Source organism: Vulpes vulpes, chromosome 15 (genome assembly GCF_048418805.1).
Source record: "Vulpes vulpes isolate BD-2025 chromosome 15, VulVul3, whole genome shotgun sequence".
In the NCBI taxonomy this organism is placed as follows: domain Eukaryota; kingdom Metazoa; phylum Chordata; class Mammalia; order Carnivora; family Canidae; genus Vulpes; species Vulpes vulpes.
In genome coordinates this window covers 49892121-49913440 of record NC_132794.1, presented here as the reverse complement: position 1 = coordinate 49913440, position 21320 = coordinate 49892121, and the positions used below count along the sequence as shown (strand labels likewise).

Sequence of the window (21320 nt, the reverse complement as noted above, 5' to 3'; positions counted from 1 at the left end):
TTTCTCTTTTATAATGGGAGCCACACTTCCACATGGGGAGGAGGGAAAAGAGCTGGTGAGAAGACTTCATAGCCAGTCCTGAAACAGACTCCATGTTTTAATACACTATCAGGATAATGTCCATCACCAGCTGAAAATGAAGCTGCACTCCTTGATGACAGGAATGTCTTTCATTTTTGTGTATGAATCTAACATATGCATCTAACAATGGCCTGGTTAATCACAGAGGTTTGACACATATCACTGAATGAGTGCTGAATGGCTGCATAAGGAGACGTAATAATTCACGCAGGCAGTGTGATGTGGTGTGATACACCTTGGGAACTCTGCAGCCCTTTCCCAATTCTGATATCTTCTCCACCTTTTTCTAAGCATCACTGTGGGAGTATGCGTGCATGTGTGTGCACACACACAAACACACACACACCTCTCTCTTATGAGGGACTCAGCTCCTACAAAATTATCAGTGTAAGAGTCACTTGAGTCTCATGTCAAACTGTGAGTCATTAGGACAGAGAGTCTGCAGAAACCTTATCCACAGGTTAAAGACTACTCATGTCAACATAAATTTAATGAGCATCTACTCTGCGCCCAGAACTGTGCTGGAAACAAAGCAATGCAAGAAAAGTGTCCTCTATGGGTCCTACTCTAGGAGTATTTTTAGTCTGGCTGACAAGATAAGACAAAGGATATCACAGAGAGCTCCATCCAGTGATGAAATATGTAGCACAGGTGACCAAGATTAAGTGAGAGCATGATAAGGGAGGCTAATGTGGCATGAAGTAGTCAGTAAAAACTTCACCAAGAAAGGTACATTGAGAATGAGATGTCTCCAGGATGCCTAGTGAAGTTGCAGTGTTACAGCTTGTCACTAGAAGCATGGGGATGCTTTAATCAGAAAAATGTGGACTTAAGTCCTGCCTTGGCTTCTTCTTTCTGCCTTGTGACCTTTCTAAGCTTCGGGTTACTTCTCTTACTCCTCTTTAATGTGGGGATAACCACAGGGTTGTGGAGATGATTAAATGAGATCATGCCTATGCAGTGCTTGGCACTGTGCCCAGCACTACAATGATGATGATGATGTTGTTGGCTGGCAAGGAAGATAAGCTTGACGGGGATGTGTTTGGAAGCAAGAAGGTTTCCATGCAGGCTGAACATTCAAATTCAGGAGTTGTGGGCACACAAGTGAGAGATGAGTCCATAAAACAAGATGAGCTCTTTGCGGGAGGACAGTGTGAGCAGGACAGAAGGAGCAAGACCACAGGAAAAATGTATGCATACAACTTCATGCAGATCTGAGCACTGTTAGCCACCCCTCACCCTAGTAAGATGTGGAAGCTAAAGCCGAAGCCTCATTCCCCATGTAAGCAACCATTCTAGCCCCACCGTGGCTTCACTGGGACAGGCTATTGTCCCCCATTCCCAGGCCTCTCACAAGCCACGATGAGGACTGAGTGAGAACAGATCAGTGCAAATCCATTACCACTCAAAGTTTACACTCTATGGACAGTCAAACTTGATACCCAAAGCATGGCACACAGTCATTATGGTAGCGCTGTATGTCAAGTCAGAAATCACCAAAGTGGACAAAAGATTCATGAGACATTCATTCACCCCTCCAGCAACGATGCCAAATTTCTGCAAAATAAGTCTGGCTCTCTGTTGTTAATGGTTGTATAATGATAAAGATGAATATCACACAATCACTGCCCTCAAGAGAGCAGGCTCGTAAACAAATCTCACAAACATGTGCTATGTCTAATAGAGAACTCCAGAGTACTGTGAGCATAATGGCCTGTGTTCAGGTGGGAAAGGTCCAACCAGCCCTGTTGAGCAGGAGCTGACACCACCTTCAAGTGGCTGTTCAGAATTCACGAGTCAGGGTGAAGAACGGATGTTTGCTTCCTCCTCCCCCTACCCACCACTCCTTGGCACCTTCTCTTATTACCATAATGTTCTCCACCCTCCTGAGTGTAATCTTAGCATAAATGTGTTCAATACAATGCTCCTGAGCCACCTAAATGCTCTTTCCTTACTCCTATCTCATGTTCCTTTAGTGGCAGTTTTTCCAACCTTCACCCTCTCCTCTGAGGCTGTCCTGTGTTACCTCCACCTACAATTCACCTGTCAGCTCTGCTCACTCCCTGACCTCATTCCTTGGCCTGCACAGACCTGCCACTCCAGGAGAACTTCAGGTTTCCCTTTGGGCTTCTCTCCTTTCTGTTCTGAGTTATATCCAGAGATGTGTCCCCACCCTGACCTGGAGAGGCTTGGTGCCAATATTTGATCACATAGGAAAATACTTGATATGTTTAATAAGGTGAAAATACTAGAGCACTGAACTGTATGCATAATATTGGGAGGTGGGCTCAGATTTGAGTACAAGCTTAGCAGGGAAATCAGTATTTGAGTGATAGGTCTGCAACCTCCTAGCTGTGCAACTTTGGCCAAAATTGCCAACTTTTCTTAGCTTCTGATTCTTAATCTTTAAAATGAGGATAATAGGGATCCCTGGGTGGCGCAGCAGTTTGGCGCCTGCCTTTGGCCCAGGGCGCGATCCTGGAGACCCAGGATCGAATCCCACATCGGGCTTCCGGTGCATGGAGCCTGCTTCTCCCTCTGCCTATGTCGCTGCCTCTCTCTTTCTCTCTGTGTGACTATAATAAATCAATAAGAAAAAAAAAATACAAGTCTTAAAAAAAAATAAAAATAAATAAAATGAGGATAATAATAGCAGCTTCTGTGTAGAGTTGTCCTGAGGCCAACTTAGCAGCATGCCTGGCAGGTATTATTATTATTATTATTATTATTATTATTATTATATTGTTATTATTGAGTGGGGTGGCCTGCCAATGCTGGATTTGAAGGGAGAGAGTCTCCAGAGCATTGGTGGAAGGATGGGCTGGGGTATATTGCTGTGCTTAAAGAGTACAGAATGGGGAAAATATGGCAGGGGACAAAGCAAAGAAGTTGGCTGGCAAAGAGAAGAGATGCCTTCTCAGGAATAAAAACAGTATTGCACTTTCTTTCTAGAATTTCTCTATCAGGTACAAAATCTTACTTTTCTAAGCTTTTGCTACAGTTTCCTTTCTTTTCTGCCTTCCTTTATGATGCTTTCCTTGATAAGCTTCCAAGACAATATACCTATGAAAAGGGGGGGATCCAAGCCACAGACCTCTTTGTCTAAGAATCTGATGGTTTGAGCCAAAATTCTAGCTATTTCGCTTGAAGATGGAGATTCGTGGCCAGGGGATAAGTGAGACCAAGTGAGGCTACTGAGTCTTGCCAAAAGAGGTGTGCCTGTCCCATTCTGCTTGCAGGCAGGGAAACTCACAACTTTTTTGGCCCTGGCATTGCTTATATGACCAACCAGAAGCCTAAGCTTTGCACAGAGTCTCTCCCATGAGCCCCAGACAGGAACTCAGGAAGGCAGGGAGAGAGGTTGGCAATATCATCAACCCATTGTCCCAGACAGCTCCTGACTGGTCCCGCAAGTACCAAATGAATGGTTTCTTGCACCCAGGGAATCCATAGCATTCCTAAATCCACAGCCCACAGGAGATTTATTTGCTCTTTCTGCAGTGATGAGGTGCCTGGGGATCCCCACCCGTGTGATCACCAATTTTGACTCTGGCCACGACACAGACGGAAACCTGATCATAGATGAGTATTATGACAGCACGGGCAGGATCTTGGAGAATAAGAAGAAGGACACTGTCTGGTGAGAGACAATCTTTCCATCTCTTTCCAAGGCAAACCCCTCCAGCAGAGAGTGGGGCAGGACTGCGCCCACAAGCCTTCTGCCCTCTCACACCCCCCTCACTTACACCAGTCCCAGGGCTCTGTGTCCCCAACTCGAAGGCTGAGACACAGTGGAACACAAAACCTATTCTGAGTTTAGAATCCTCATATCACAAGAGCTTTCTACTCTGGGTGCAGTTTCCCTATTTGTCATCTTCTTCATTTAATATCAGCCTTTAGCTCTGACCGCAGGAAGGCCTGAAGCCTCACCTCCAGACATACCATGAGTGCCTCTGTCAGCAGCAGCACACACAAGAAAGGGCCAGAGGACCTTTTGGGGAGAGAGAGTGAGAGATTTTTAACTTCAGGGAAGTTTTAACTTTTAACTTTCAACTTTAACTTCAGGGAAGCCTGCACTCTCTCTTCACAGAAAAAAAGTTCTTTTCTGAGCAAGTTGGGCCTCACAGGAGGAAGAGCTGCCACCCCCTTACCCACAGAGGTTTGAAGGCCCAGGGCACACTAAATCTGTCTTTCTATTTGCCCACCGTCCCCTGCCTTGCTCTGGAAAAAACACAAGCACTACAGACTCTCCCTTAGCATCATTTGACCCTGATTCCTCTGGCTTCTCCTTTAGGAATTTTCACGTGTGGAATGAGTGCTGGATGGCTCGAAAGGACCTCCCTCCTGGATATGGAGGCTGGCAGGTGCTGGATGCCACACCTCAGGAGACAAGCAATGGTGAGGCTATCCAGAAAAAAGGTGGAACCCATTCCCACAGAAACCGCCCTTGCCCCTGCCTGACCCTGCAGCAACAGCCTGGCCCATTGTAACTCTTCTGTTCTCAGGCCTCTACTGCTGTGGTCCTGCCTCTGTCAGAGCCATCAAAGAGGGAGAGGTGGATCTGAACTATGACACAGCCTTTGCCTTTTCCATGGTGAATGCGGACTGCATGTCCTGGCTTGTCTATGGAGGGAAGGAGCAGAAAATTCACCGGGAAACGAATACTGTTGGCAATTTTATCAGCACCAAGAGCATTCAAAGCAATGAGCGAGATGACATCACGGAGAACTACAAATACATAGAAGGTATGACTGAGCCAGCCCCTGCCAGAGTCCAAGTCCTATGAACACCTTCCCCAGGGAACCTCCCAGCCAGCTGGGACAGCCCTCTGGGGAACTAGAAGGAATCTGAGGGACAGATCCCAGGTCTTATGCCTCCTCATTTTTAAGGTCCCAGTTGAGATGCTCTCATTGCCTCACTTCCTTGTGCCCACTGCCACCCCACATCCCACAGGCCAGTGAGCATCCTCCAGAAGATGTTCCCAATGACCATAAGGCCACCGACGGGCATCCTACCATATGAATCCTTCACTCCTGCCTTCCGGAAAAGTTAGCCTCCTTCTCAAGATGGGAGGGGATTTAGTAAACCCTATTCTATTAATTTAATGAATTTCATTTAACATATTTTCTAACTAACTTTGTTTTATTGAGTTTTTGGAGGACAATACAGACCACCAACCAGTACCCAGGCCAATATAAGGCCGAATGTTTAGTCCGACACTGCCCCTGCTGAGAGGTGGGCGACCTGGAAGAGGCCCCTTACTCAAGTTAGCAGGGGCAAATAGGCAACTACAGTAGTCAGGCGTGAACACATTCCCAGAATTTGAGGAAGGTCAACCACTGGATTCAATCACCATGGAGCCAAGTGAAAAATATACAGTCTATGAGGACCAGAAGCTGGGCAAGGAGTAGGAGCTGAGCAGGAGTGAATCAGAAAAGGAGGGGAGTTGCAGGTAGCTGGAGTAGTTACTGGGAGTGCTGAAGAGTAGCATCTGTGGTGTGTCTGTATGGGCCTTGGGGACCCACAGAGAAGCTCCAGAATATAAGCCTATGAAGGGGTTTACCAGTGCACCTGAGTGGCTCAGTTGGTTAAGCACCTGCCTTCAGCTTGGGTCATGAACCCCAGGACCTGGGATCAGGCCCTGCATCAAGCTCCTTGCTCAGCAGGGAGTCTGCTTCTCCCTCTTCCTCTGCCTGCCACTCCCCCTACTTGTGCTCTCTCTCTCTCTCTCTGCCAAATAAATAAATAAAATCATAAAAAAAAAAAAAGGGAAGGGGTTTTACACAGTGAGAGGCAAGCACTGAACACAGCCCAGCCTGCTGTTAGTCATCCCCTTCATCTCCATCCACTCTGGGGTTACCTTGGTTGGGGTGCCCAGGACAGATCCTGAGGCAAGGATATCAGGATGGGTGGTTTATCTGTGAGGCCATCCAGGAACTACTGGAGAGTGAGCAAGTGAGACAGGGGAGGGAAGAAAGCCAATGCAGGGTGCCTTGTCCAGTCAGTTAGGAGCACAGGCAGCTGGAGCTCAGCTCCTGCAGGGGAGCTTTATGAAAGTTGCCAGGGAAAACACTTTTATTTGCTAAATATGGCAACCCTATCAGGGATTCAGTGTCAAGTGTAGAACACCACCACAGATTTATCCCACCTAAGAGGCAAGGGGGCTAGGCTATTTATCCCCCAACTCCTGTCAAGCAGGGACTGAGGCCCTGACTCCTTGGGGTGTCAAGTCCCTAGTACTTCAGGCCTGTTCCATGCATAGTCTATGGCAGCTCTGGTAACAAAGAAAGCCCTAGACAAAGAGTAGAAGGTGCTAGAATTTGAATGTAGGACATGTGGGCACTGAACTGGTGAGTGCCAAGGGGATGTGAGTAGGCATTGACAGCATTTGCTAGAGATCCATGGGATTCCACTGTAATCTTGGGGGTTTGGAGTTATATGCCTGTGGGCTTGAGAGTGCTATTCAGTTGGGCAGTATCTGATCTTTTCCTACTCAGCTTGACAGGATCTAAGGATAGAACAGACCACATGTGAGCTAAATCTGATCCACATCTCCCTGGGCCAACTCTTGCTGAAGCACGTGCGTGGATATCCTCTTCTGCCTGGAACCAGGTTTAGAATGACCCCCAGAGCAAGGAGATAAAGAGTGGAGTCTGTCTGGGGAAGATGTGGGGATGCTCTGAAGGGGTGGGACAGACTCTGAGGGCAGTGAGTGCCAAGTGAACACAGCTGCTAGGATTATTAGGGAAGCATGGGTGAGTAGTCCTGCGTATCCTGGCCACAGTATCATCCCAGGACTGAAGCCAAGCCTCTCTGGAAACTCCGATTGCCTGAATTTTACTTTACTTTAATTCAATTTTATTTTATTTTCTCTCCTTTCTTTTCCCTTCCTTCTTTCCTTCCTTCCTCTTTTTTCTTTGTCTTTCTTTTTTTCTCTCTCTTCTTTCTTTCTTTTCTTCCTATGGCTTCTCTCACCTTCATGCCCAGGAATTTGTCTACACCTGACCAATTGTTTGGTTCTAGAACAGGAAATTACACTGTGCTGCTGTCTTTAAGAGGCTTACTCTTCTCCATTTGTGGGCCTTTGTCTTTCCCCTGGGGAAGGCAGGATAGAGTCTAAGGGTTGGAAGCATAGATTTTTGTGTTGGGCACATTTCATTTCCACCTGGATTCTGCCCCTTGCAAGTTGTGGGACTTGGACAAATGACAGGGCCTCTCTGAGCCCCAGTTTACTCATCTGGATGAATTCAATTTTGTTGGTGAGGACATGGTGAATAAGGAACCCTTATGCACTGTTGATGGGAATGCTAGCTGGTACAGCTTCTGTGGAAAACAGTATGGTGGTTTCTCAAAAAATTAAAAATAGAACTACCATATAACCCAACAATTGCACATTTGAGTATTTGAAGAAAACTAAAACACTAACTTAAAAAGATACATGCACCCCTATGTTTGTTGCAGCATTTTTTATGATAGCCAAGCTATGGAAACAACCCAAGTGTCAACTGATGGATGAATGGATAAACAAAATGTGGTATATAATTGAATATTATTCAATCACAAAAAAACAATGGAATCTTGCCATTTGCAACAATATGGAAGGAACTTAAGGGCATTATGCTAAGTGAAATAAGTTAGAGTATGACAAATACTGTACGATTTCCTCTTTTATATGTGGAATCTAAAAAAAGGAAAGAAAACAAGTTCATAGATACAGAATATAGATTGCTGGTTACAAGAGGCAGGGTGGTGGGATGGGAGAAATGGGTAAAGAGAGTCAAAAGGTAAGCAAACAAACAAATAAATGAATAAAATAGTGCTAGTGATTTAATAAAAATAGTTCTAGGACTTTCATGGCACCAAAGAGAAGGTCCAAAGGGTCCTCCCTATCTCTACTGGGGATATCATTGTCACATGGGCACTGCTAAAAAATATTCATACTCAGTAAATAGTAACAATACATCCCTCTCATGGTTGATGTGAGGATGAAAGGTATGAAATACTTTGCAAAGCTGACACTTAGAAAGCACCTGATGAGGGGCCTGCTGGCTCAGTCGGTTAAGCATCTGCCTTCTGCTCAAGCTCAGGTCCGTGATCGCAGGGTATTGGGATAGAGCCCTGCATCCCATCATACTGCATCCACTGAATGATCTCCCTGTTGAGGGAGCCCTCATGCACGCCTCCCTGCCCTGCCCCTCCCTGCCCTCATGCACTCCCGCACACACCCACATTTGTGCTTACCCTCTCTCTTTCTCAAATAAATAAATAAAATCCTTAAAAAGGAAAGAATGGAAGAGAGAGAGAAAAAAAAAAAAGAAAGCACCTGATGAAGAGTAGGGAGTGTCTGTTATTAGAAATGGGGGTTTTAACAGTCCTGCAGTGTTCAGCCAAGGCTTACCTCCCAGGGTCAGCCTGGCCTACACCTGGTGCTATCGCTGCTCTTCCAGGTTCCCCCCAGGAGAGGCAGGTGTTCCTGAAGGCTCTTCAGAAGCTGAGGGCTGGAAGGTCTGAAGACCCCCATCAAGCATCCACATCCATGCCACTGAGCGAGGACAGCCTTCCGAGGCTACATATGCCTTCCCTTCAGCCCAGTGATGTTGTCCAGGTCTCCTTGAAATTCCAGCTGCTTGCCCCACCCCACATGGGCCAGGACATAAGCTTTGTCCTGCTGGCCCTTAACATGTCATTCCAGTTCAAGGACCTCAAAGTGAACCTCAGTGCCCAGTCCCTGCTGCATGATGGTAGCCCGCTACTCGCTTTCTGGCAGGACACAGCCTTCATCACACTCTCTCCTGAAGAAGGTATGCGCTCTGGGTATAGGCATGAGGACAGTCTGTGTACACAGAGTGGGTTATGGAAATGCCAGTAGGAACAACCCAGATAAAAATGTTCTTGGGACAGGTCCCTGTTGGTACCAGTCTTCCTAAATGTCCCCTTTGGCACACATTCCTTCTTCCCTCCTTTCTCTTCTTCCTCTTCCATTCCCTTTACTACTCCAAGGAAGGGAGCCTGATTTAGTAGGGAAAGCCTGAGCTTTGGAGGCATCCAGAACTTGGTTAGAACCTCGATCCATCCATTTACCAGGAGAATGACCTTGCGGAAACCATTTTGCCTCTCTACCTGAAAACCTAATATCTGCTTCACTGGGGCTCAGTACATGTTAGTTCCTTCTTCTCCAAAGAAGGATCCCTCCAGATCTAACCCAGGCCTAGCTGATTTTCCCAGCTACTTTCACCTCATCTTTTTGTTTTCTCCCTAGCAAAGACCCATTCCTGTAGAATTCCCTATTCCCAGTATAGCCAGTACCTGTCAACAGACAAGCTGATTCGCATCAGTGCCCTGGGCGAAGAGAAGAGCAGTCCAGAAAAGATCCTGGTGGACAAGATCATCACCTTAGCCTATCCAGGCATCATAATTAATGTAAGTTGTCTGGGGGGCTCCTGGGGATCTGGCTGGGGTTGGGGGGAGTGCAGCCCTCCAAGACTCTGTTCAGAAAAGCAGTCTCTCTTTTCCACTGCCTCTTCTGGTGTTCCCAAGGACCTTCCTATCGGGAACTTGAGATTCATCTGAAAACACTGGACAAGATGTCCATCCTCTTGCACCACTAAAGTCTTATGGGTTGGGGCACCTGGGTGGCTCAGTGGTTGAGCGTCTGCCTTCAGCTCAGGTTGTGATCCCAGGTTCCTGAGATCGAGTCCTGCATCAGGCTCCCTGCAGGGAGCCTGCTTCTCTCTCTGCCCATGTCTCTGCCTCTCTCTCTCTCTCTCTCTCTCATGAATAAAAAAATAAAGACCTTATGGGTAGACCTTGAGCAGGTGCTATGGAGAGGACAGGAAGAGATCTCTTTCTTGTGCACCTCCCACTGTTGGTCTTCCCCAGGGTCAACATGAGGAACTATGAGCTCCAGTGGAAGGAACCTGAATGGGGAGAAGAGCACTGCCTGAGATCAGCTCAGATTTGATTTGCCACCTCTTAGCCATGCATTCTTGGACAAGTCCCTGGGCCTCTGCTTCGGGAACTGTCAAATGAGAGGATTAGACTAGCTGGCCTCTGAGGACACCATCTGCTGTGACATTTTGTGGTCCTCTGAGTGGGAAGACTTCATGGGTCTCTTCAGTATTGTTTCCCCAAGGCCAAGCAGCCTCCTGGACCCTGTCAAATGAACCTCTGGGACCCCTGGTGGGGTGCATCCAGCAAGCCCAGCCACTGGGGTCTTGTTTTAGGGAGGGTATCCAAAAGTACCTCCAGGTGTCCTGAAGCTACTTCCATCTCTCTATGGCCTTGAATGTTCCATTGCTCTACACTCACATATTGGTGTGAAAAGAAGTGAGCCCATTATGTTAAGAGGGAGAAAAGGAATGTAGTAGACTTGCAATAAGAAAGTGCCAAAGAAGATTCTATCCACTCAAATTATGCATGAGAATCCTTTGGGATTATTTTACATTCAGATGAAAGCCTTGGAGCAGAGATAACATTACTAGAGTATCCAATTTATCAGATTTTTCCATTTTCTGGGTTGAGGGATATAAAATATTTTATACAAACACCTATGAATGTAGAAATGAATCAAAGTTTTACATAACAATATCTTTCATGATGTACGCTGATATTTTCTTCTGTTTTGTTTTTAAAAAACATTAATGACAACGTATCAAGTTGGTCTTAACCCATACCTAGAAAAACATGGGCCATAGAAACCCAGCTCTTCAGGAAATAGATCTGAAGAGAAATGCTGTCTGTAAATGTTTGATGAATTGGGGAATGAGATTAATCTTCTGCTTCCTTCTTCTCCTCTGGATCTCTCTGTTTAGGTTTTAGGAGCTGCCATTGTGAACCAGCCACTCTCCATCCAGGTGCTATTTTCAAACCCCCTCTCAGAGTACGTTGAAGACTGTGTGCTAACTGTGGAAGGAAGTGGGCTCTTCAAGAAACAGCAGAGAGTCCTGTGAGTGCTGGTAGTACTCAGCCTTCGCTCCCAACTTATCCTGGGGTTTTCACTAGCCTTCTTTCTGGTGATGGGCACCCAGGCCAATCTCTGAGAACACCAGGGAAGGAAAGCCCTGGTTGCTGAGTGGAAAAGAGCTTTGGGGTTCTCATAATATCCATGGTCTTCTAAAATTCTCTCTTCTCTGCTACAGCATTGGAATCCTCAAACCTCAACACAGGGCCAGCATCACTCTGGAGACTGTCCCCTTCAAGAGTGGCCAAAGGCAGATCCAAGCGAATCTGAGAAGCAACAAGTTTAAGGACATCAAGGGTTACAGGAATGTCTATGTAGACTTGAGGTTATAAATTCTGGAACAATGAGCTGGATGCATGGATTTTAAGCTTCAAGAGAAGGAGCAAGTTCAAATGTAAGCTGTGACACTCCCCACCATGACAGAGGCTTTGCAGGGCTCCAAAGTAAGCAGCACAGGAGATGTCAGCAATGGATAATCCCCTGGGCCATTTGCACAGCTCCCCACGACTCTGATCAGAGCCCGGAAACTCTGTGGTGTCCAATCCAGAAGTGTGAGATAGCACAGAGGTCTGAGGACTCTGGTTGGGCTTGGCCATGACTTACTGCTCCCCCCTTAAACTGGCTGAGTAGCTCGCTGTCATTTTGTCACTGCAGTGGCTAGTGCCCTAGTCCCAATAAACTTCAATCCTTGTTCTCACCTCCTTCACATTCATGTAGTCATCACTTTCCCTGCAGCAGTGCCCACATATTCCCTGGATGCTAAGAGTGTTCTATTGTTTCAATGCCTGAGTCCATTCAAGGCTGAATTACTGAGTGCCTAGTATGTGCCAGGCACTGTTCTGAATGTAGGGGAGAAAACAGTAAACAAAGCAAAGGCTCTGCCCCCATGGAGCTTACATTCTATGTAAGGAGGTAGGATACAGATAATAGACACATCAACAGGTAAATAAGATATTTACAGATGATGTGTCAGTCATGATCTGGTCAGGAAAACCAAAACCCTTGTAAACATTCCTACATACTACCCACTTTCTTCATATCATGGGGAAAAAAAACCTACAAGATCTCCCACTTGGCCTTCCTTTGAATCTCTTTCCATATCATATCCAAGATGTTCCTCTTAACAGTTCCAGCCTCTTGGCTTGAAGTCTGCCAGTGCATTGTGGTGCTAGATGGACCTGGAATGACCATGGTTCAGAGATAAAGCCAGTTGAATAATGCAGTGAAATAGATTTTTGGTAGGAAATGAAGTACTTTCAGACCTTTCTATTGGTTGTAGCTTGTGTGCATGCTCCTTCTGTACACAAAGCAACTCCAATCATTGTCTCTTCTCAGAGGGACCTGATTTCTCATGGCACTGTGCCAAGTTCGAGATGGAGAAAGGCATGATGCACCTGCCCTCCAGGAACTAGCTACATGACTGAGACAGCCATGTTAGGCATATATTAAATGCACACACATTAAATAAATACTTCTATTATATATAAATAAAAGGGTAAGTGTAATTGATCAGAAGGAAAGAAAAGGGTATGGTAAGAATTACATAACAGGTTGAGGTCCTATTAAGGAATAGGCTGAGAACTAGGAGAACCCTGACAGCAGGGGTCAGGAAGTAGCATATAATTATTTCATTCTGTAACTGTTGCCTAACAATCATGAAACATGTTTTCAGGAAAACATTGTGGATGAGAATATCTTGTAGAGACAGTGACCTCTAAAGTACTTAGAACATTTCAACTACCACACCCTCAGACGCTTTCTTGAATCTTGACCTTAACACTACATTCATTAATTCTCTCACTCAGCAAATATTCACAGAGTTTCTACTAGGGGCCAGGCCTGAGCTAGGCACTGAGGACACAAAAAGGACCAGTGCCTGTCCTCAAGGACCTCAAGTCTAAGCATGTGGAGAAGAAAAATGAACAGGAGGTTATAACAGAGTGGTGAGAACTACTGTTGGAGTGAGTGTAGGATGTTATGGGAGCACGGAGAGGGGCAGCTTGTCTAATCTTGGGATTGTGAGTCAAGGAAAGCTTCCTGGAGGGAGTGGCATTTAAGCTAAAACCTGAAAGACCGGGAGCTAGCCGTAGAGACTCAGGATCTAAGGGGTTGGGGTGGAGCAAAGCAGTCAGGAACTGCAAGTCAGTCAGATAGCTAGAGATCAGAGCTGGAAGAGCTAAGTAGCAGGAAAAAGTAAGGCTAGAGCCAAGGGATGAAGAGCTTCAGTCAGGGAGTCTATAAAGAGTTTGGACAGTGATCACCAGTAGGCATCTGTTTCCTCTAAGTCTTGGATTATAGTCATCGCCTGCAATGTAAGTGTTTAAAGTAGTTTCTATTTTGCAGAGCTGAGCAAACTTCATGTGATTGGAGATTCACTTAAAGGACAAATAGTTCTCCACCCTTGTCTGTCATAGGAGCTTGCAATTCCCAGTGGAGTCATTCCTCTGAGCTAAAGCCTTCCCTGAATGTCAAGGTGTCTTTCAACTATTTATTTAACATTTACTGAGTACCTACGTACTGAATTTTCTAGGCCCAAGTTACAGAGCAATAAACAAAGCTAACAAGGCAAAGGATTTGAATACACATTTCTCCAAAGATGATATACAAATGGCCAAAAAGCATACAAAAAGATGCTTAATATCATTAATCATGAGAAAAATGTAAATCAAAATTACATTGAGATATTAAAAGTAAATGCCACACAATACAGTGATTCCACTCCTGGAATTAAACTAAACTAAAATGTTAGTTCAAAAAAAAAATGTTAGTTCAAAATGATATATCCACTGCTATGTTTATTGTAGCATTAGAGTCAATAGCCAAGATATGGAAGCAATGTAAGTGTCCATCCACACACGAATGTATAAAAAAAGATATCACACACACACACACACACACACACAGAGGAATATTATTTAGCCATAAAAAGAATGATATCTTACCACTTGTGACAACATGGATGGACCTAGAGAGGATTATGCCAAATGAAATAAGTCAGAGAGAAAGACAAATACCATATGGAGTCAAAGAACAAACAGACAAAGCAAACAGAACCATAAATAGAGAGAACAACCTGATGGTTGCCAGAGGGGAGGAGAGTGGAGAAATGAGAAAAATGGGTGAAAGGGAGTGGGAGATACAGGTTTCTGGTTATGGAATGAATAAGTCACAGGAATAAAAGGTACACCATAGGGAATATAGCCAACAGTATTGTAATAGCATCATGTGGTGACAGATGGTAGCTACACTTGTGGTGAGCATAGCATAATATAAAGACCTGTCCAATCTCTATACTGTACACCTGAATCTAATGCAACATTGTATGTCGACTATACTTCTAAAAAAGCCCTACACCAAGATATTACCTTATACCTATTAGGATGGCTATTAAAAGAAAAACAGAAAATAACAAATATTGGTGGGAATGTGGAGAAATTAGAATTCTTGTGTATTGTTGGTAGGATGGTAAAATGGTGCAACCAGTGTGGAAAACAGTATAGCAGTTCCTCAAAAAGTTTAGGATAGTACAACCATATGATTCAGCAATCCCACTTCTGGGTATATTATCCAAAAGAATGGAAAGTGGGGGGTTGCCTGGGTGGCTCAGCAGTTGAGTGTCTACCTTTGGCTCAGGGGGTGGTCCTGAGCCTGAGATGAAGGGGCAAGGAAGAGTTGTAGTTTAATTGGTACACAGTTTCAGTTCTGCAAGAGGGAAAGAGTCAGAATCTTGAGATCTCTTTCACAACAATGTAAACATACTGAACACTACTAAACCGTATACTTAAAAATGGTTAAAATGATTCGGGCACCTGGGTGGCTTGGTCGGTTAAGTGTCAAACTCTTGATTTCAGCTCAGGTCATGATTTCATGGTCATGTGACTTAGTCCTGCTTTGGGCTCCGCACTGAGCATGAAGCCTCTTTAAGATTCTCTCTTTCCAGTTAAAAATACACCTGCCCTACGACCCAGCAATTGCACTGTTGGGGATTTACCCCAAAGATACAGATGCAATGAATCGCCGGGACACCTGCACCCCGAGGTTTCTAGCAGCAATGGCCACAGTAGCCAAACTGTGGAAGGAGCCTCGGTGTCCATCAAAAGATGAATGGATAAAGAAGATGTGGTTTATGTATACAATGGAATATTCCTCAGCCATTAGAAACGACAAATACCCACCATTTGCTTCAACGTGGATGGAACTGGAGGGTATTATGCTGAGTGAAGTAAGTCAATCGGATAAGGACAAACATTATATGTTCTCATTAATTTGGGGAATATAAATAATAGTGAAAGGGAATATAAGGGAAGGGAGAAGAAATGTGTGGGAAATATCAGAAAGGGAGACAGAACATAAAGACTCCTAACTCTGGGAAATGAACTAGGGGTGGTGGAAGGGGAGGTGGGTAGGGGGTGGGTGTGAATGGGTGACGGGCACTGAGGGGGGCACTTGACGGGATGAACACTGGGTGTTATTCTGTATGTTGGTAAATTGAACACCAATAAAAAATAAATTTATTAAAAAAAAAGATTTTGTTTATTTATTCATGAGAAACACACAGAGAGAGAGGTAGGCTCCATGCAGGGAGCCTGACGTGGAACTTGATCCCCGGTCTCGAGTATCACACCCTGGGCTGAAGGTAGCGCTAAACCAATCATTCTATGGGGAAAGAAAGAAATTTGATATCTGCTCTTCTAGGTGAAAGAACAAATATCAATGGGTGGAAGTTATAAGGTTGCAGATTCGGTTTTCAGTGTTTAAAGATATTTGCAAAGTAGAACAGTCTACCACAAAATTGGCAAACTTTGGAGCTAGTAAGCTCTCCGTTACTTTGAGATATTCAATGCCAAACTAGGCATCTGCATAAGAGATTTCTGTGCATTCTAAAATATTGACCTATTGAACTCTGATGTCTTTCAAACTTTAAGAATCTAAGTCTCTATGCAGATTTAGACTCAGGTAGGCAGAATTTACTATGGTATCAAAAGTCAGAATTTAATTTGCAGATATCTTCTCCCATTTGATGGGTTGTCTTTTGTTTTGTTGATGGTTTCTTCACCATGCAAAAGCTCTTTATTTTGGTGTCATCTCAAAATAGTAGTGTCTTGGTGTAGTTTAATTTTGCTTTTTGTTCCTTTACCCAAGGAGACATGTCTAGAAAAATGTTTCTAAAGCTGATGACAAAGAGATGGCTACCTGTGTTTTCTACTAGGAATTTTACAGTTTCAGGTCTCACGTTTAGGTCTCTAATCCACTTTGAGTTGATTTTTGTGTATGATATAAGATAGTGGTCCAGTTTCATTCTTTTGCATGTAGTTGTATGGTTTTCCCAACACCATTTGTTGAAAAGACTGTCTTTTTCCTATTGTATATTCTTGCCTCCTTTGTTGTAGATTAACTGACCACATAATGGTGGGTTTATTTCTGGGAACTTTATTCAGCTATATTGATCTATATGTCTATTTTTGTGCCGTATCATACTTTATTGGTTACAACTTTGTAATATATCTTGAAATCTGGGAATGTGATTACTCCAGCCCTGTTCTTTCTCAAGATTGACTTGGGTATTTGGGATCTTTTGTACAGTGAAGGAAACCATCAACAAAACAAAAGGAAACCTACTGAATGGGAGAATATATCTGCAAATTATATATCTGATAAAAGGATAATATTCAAAATATAAAAAAAGGACTTATACATCTAAACACCAAAGAAACTGACAAATGGGCTGAGGACCCAAATAGACATTTTTCCAGAGAAGACTTATGGATGGCTCAACATGCCTGGTCATCAGAGAAATGTAAATCAAAACCAAATGAGACATCACCTTAAACCTGTCAGAATTGCTAAAATGAAAAATATAAGAAACAACTGTTGGCTAGGATGTGGAGAAAAAAGGAACTCTTGGTTGACAAGAATGTAAATTGGTACAGCCACTGTGGAAAACCATATGGAGGTTCCTCAAAAAGTTAAAAATAGAATTAACATATGACACAGTAATCCCACTACTGGGTATTTATTCAAAGAAAATGTCAATGTTACCCAGGGCAATTTACACATTTAATGCAATCCCTATCAAAATACCATGGACTTTCTTCAGAGAGTTAGAACAAATTATTTTAAGATTTGTGTGGAATCAGAAAAGACCCCAAATAGCCAGCGGAATTTTAAAAAAGAAAACCATAGCTGGGGGCATCACAATGCCAGATTTCAGGTTGTACTACAAAGCTGTGGTCATCAAGACAGTGTGGTACTGGCACAAAACAGACACATAGATCAATGGAACAGAATAGAGAACCCAGAAGTGGACCCTGAACTTTATGGTCAACTAATATTTGATAAAGGAGGAAAGACTATCCATTGGAAGAAAGACAGTCTCTTCAATAAATGGTGCTGGGAAAATTGGACATCCACATGCAGAAGAATGAAACTAGACCACTCTCTTTCCCCATACACAAAGATAAACTCAAAATGGATGAAAGATCTAAATTTGAGACAAGATTCCATCAAAATCCTAGAGGAGAACGCAGGCAACACCCTTTTTGAACTCGGCCACAGTAACTTCTTGCAAGATACATCCACGAAGGCAAAAGAAACAAAAGCAAAAATGAACTATTGGGACTTCATCAAGATAAGAAGCTTTTGCACAGCAAAGGATACAGTCAACAAAACTAAAAGACAACCTACAGAATGGGAGAAGATATTTGCAAATGACATATCAGATAAAGGGCTAGTTTCCAAGATCTATAAAGAACTTATTAAACTCAACACCAAAGAAACAAACAATCCAATCATGAAATGGGCAAAAGACATGAAGAGAAATCTCACAGAGGAAGACATAGACATGGCCAACATGCACATGAGAAAATGCTCTGCATCACTTGCCATCAGGGAAATACAAATCAAAACCACAATGAGATACCACCTCACACCAGTGAGAATGGGGAAAATTAACAAGACAGGAAACCACAAATGTTGGAGAGGATGCGGAGAAAAGGGAACCCTCTTACACTGTTGGTGGGAATGCGAACTGGTGCAGCCACTCTGGAAAACTGTGTGGAGCTTCCTCAAAGAGTTAAAAATAGACCTGCCCTACGACCCAGCAATTGCACTGTTGGGAATTTATCCCAAAGATACAGATGCAATGAAACGCCGGGACACCCACACCCCAATGTTTCTAGCAGCAATGGTCACAATAGCCAAACTGTGGAAGGAGCCTCGGTGACCATCGAAAGATGAATGGATAAAGAAGATGTGGTTTATGTATACAAGGGAATATTACTCAGCCGTTAGAAATGACAAATACCCACCATTTGCTTCAATGTGGATGGAACTGGAGGGTATTATGCTGAGTGAAGTAAGTCAATCGGAGAAGGACAAACATTGTATGTTCTCATTCATTTGGGGAATATAAATAATAGTGAAAGGGAATATAAGGGAAGGGAGAAGAAATGTGTGGGAAATATCAGAAAGGGAGACAGAACATAAAGACTCCTAACTCTGGGAAACGAACTAGGGGTGGTGGAAGGGGGTGGGGGGGGTGAATGGGTGACAGGCACTGGGGGTTATTCTGTATGTTGGTAAATTGAACACCACTAAAAGATAAATTTAAAAAAAACACTAATTTAAAAAAATATATGCACTCTAAATCAAAACTACGATGTCACCTTATATGCAAAATGTCTAATTGTTTTTGAACCAGGGCTCAATCAAGACTGATGCATTTTACTTGATTATGTTTCTTCAGCCTCTTAATCTAAAATGTCCACCTCTTTTTATTTTATTTTTTAATTCTTTTCCTGTGTGACATTGACTTCTTAAAGAAACCAGGTTGGTTCTATTAGGATTTTGAAAGTCCTGCCATTGTTAGGGGAAAGTTAATGATCTGTGGAGGTGTATTTGTATTTCTATATGTAATTGATGTGATAACTTACAATTTCCTTAAATTTCACTTTAAAAAGTTTGATTTTATGTACTAGAGCACATATTTTATATATATTTTCCCTCTAGCTACTGTGACTGGTATCTATTTTAAAGTACTTTTTTAGGGCAGCCCTGGTGGCTCAGTGGGTTTAGTGCCGCCTTCAGTCCAGGGTGTGATCCTGGAGACCTGGGATCGAGTCCCGTGTCGGGCTCCCTGCGTGGAGCCTGCTTCTCCTTCTGCCTGTGTCTCTGCATCTCTCTCTCTGTGTCTCTATGAATAAATAAAATGTTTAAAAAATTTTTTTTAAATAAAGTATATTTAAAATTTAGCATTTTTATGTAAATTACTGTATGGAAACATGAATATGGATATGATTTGTTAAAATTGGAATGTGAATAAAGGTTTATTTACTTAAAATATATATATACAGAATGGAATATTACTTAGCCATAAAAAATGAAATCTTGCCATCTGCAATGACGTGGATGGAACTAGAGATTATGCTAAGTGAAATGAACCAGTGATTTCACTCATATGTGAAATTTAAACAAAACAAATAAGCAAAGGGAAAAAGAGAGGCAAACCAAGAAATAGACTCTTTTTTTTTTTTAATTTTTTATTTATTTATGATAGTCATACAGAGAGAAAGAGAGAGGCAGAGAGAGAAGCAGGCTCCATGCGCCGGGAGCCCGATGTGGGATTCGATCCCGGGTCTCCAGGATCGCGCCCTGGGCCAAAGGCAGGCGCCAAACCGCTGCGCCACCCAGGGATCCCAAGAAATAGACTCTTAACTGTAGAGAACAAACTGTTGGTTACCAGAGGGGAGGTGGATGGTGGGATGGGTTGAATGGGTGGTGGGAATTAAGGAGTACAACTGTTATGATGAGCACTGGGTATTGTATGTAAGTGTTGAAGCACTAAATTGTACAGCTGACACTAATATTACACTGTACATTAACTAACTGCAATTTAAATAAAAACTTAAAAAAGAAAAAAAAAGATAGTTATAGTATGAGAATCAAACGAGAAAAAAAAAAAGATTCTCTCTTTCCCTCTGCTCATCCCCCTCATCCCTACACGTGCCCATGTGTCTGCTCTCTCTCTCTCTCAAAAAAAAAAAAAATAGTTTAAGATGATAAGTTTTATGGTATGTGTTTTCAACTACAAAAATGTTTTTCTATGCTGTTCTAACATTTATAACTTTGTTAGATACAAAGTAATGATAACAATAGCATCCATAACAATGTCAGCAGGAATAAAAATATCCATTGATTGCCTAAAAATAAACAAACAAGCAAAACCGGATTTCAGTCTTTGTAAGTGTTGGTCTATTTCCTATTACCTTTACTCCTGGGGAACAGTCCTTCAGGGGTACCAACTGAAAACCCCGGGATGTTTCTTGGGAACTTTCATTCCTGGTGACCGTGAAACTCAAATTTTTAGCCTCCAGTCTGTGAGATTGTCCGAAGATCTGCTTAGATTCTCAGGCTGTCAGCTACGTATTGTGAATCAGCAAGTGTCCTAAAGGGAAAAGTAGCATGCTGTCAGGCTCACTTCTCTGTGCTTCTCTTCTCCCTGAGATCTCAATCCTTCAAATCCTTTCTGCTTTGGTGCCTTCAGGCAGAGATTTGAAATATCTTATTCAGCTTTTCTGGTTATGATAAACAGGGGGTGATAATATCAAGCTAGATATTCTATCTAGAAGCAGAAGTACTTGAGAGATTTTAAAAGAAGATTGAATAGAGAGACTTTCCTAGTGACAGTTTCAAGTACAGGCTAATAATGAAATCAAATGTATGGGACCTGAGGTGGACCTGAACTGGACCTGACCTAGATCTGAGTCCAGTCTGTACCAAAAACTGTGAGATCTTGAGAAAGCATCTGATCCTGGGAGGATTTAATTCTAAGAAATTTAGAATTAAATTTCTAGTGTATGGACACCATGTTTATAGGTAGGTTATAATGTGCATTTTTAGGCTTATTTTTGCTGTTTTACCTCCATCACTATTCATTGTTCATCTTTTGCATCTTTTTAATATATGCTCTTTTTTAAAAAAAAATTACACTCTGCCAATGTGCGGCTTGAACTCATGACTAAGATCAAGAGTCATATGCTCTATTGACTGAGCCAGCCAGGCACTCCAATATATACCCTTCTGAAACATCATGTTTTATTGTTAGTTGTCTTAAATTCTTTCTGGAAGGAGGCAGAATGTTAATTGGTTTACTCGTTAGTTCATTCATTAAAATAAACATGTTTACTCTCTAGACTTGTTTTCTCACCCATAAATCAGGAATAATGATCCCTCACTTAGTTCATACAATTGAATTTCAGATCGGATGAGATGATGTATGTGA

General features: G+C 43.0%; 1 protein-coding gene across 1 annotated transcript in view; it reads left to right on the top strand.

The window, feature by feature from the left end:
• TGM5 (transglutaminase 5) overlaps positions 1–11739 on the top strand; it is a 31696-nt gene extending 19957 nt beyond the window's left edge. Inside the window, exons 7-13 of the mRNA XM_072740890.1 lie at positions 3583–3721; positions 4376–4479; positions 4587–4826; positions 8529–8882; positions 9341–9501; positions 10893–11026; positions 11220–11739. Of these exons, the coding sequence (XP_072596991.1) occupies positions 3583–3721; positions 4376–4479; positions 4587–4826; positions 8529–8882; positions 9341–9501; positions 10893–11026; positions 11220–11373 (1286 nt within the window). The 3' untranslated portion in view covers positions 11374–11739. The remainder of the gene's footprint in view (positions 1–3582; positions 3722–4375; positions 4480–4586; positions 4827–8528; positions 8883–9340; positions 9502–10892; positions 11027–11219) is intronic.
• Positions 11740–21320: the final 9581 nt, after the last annotated feature.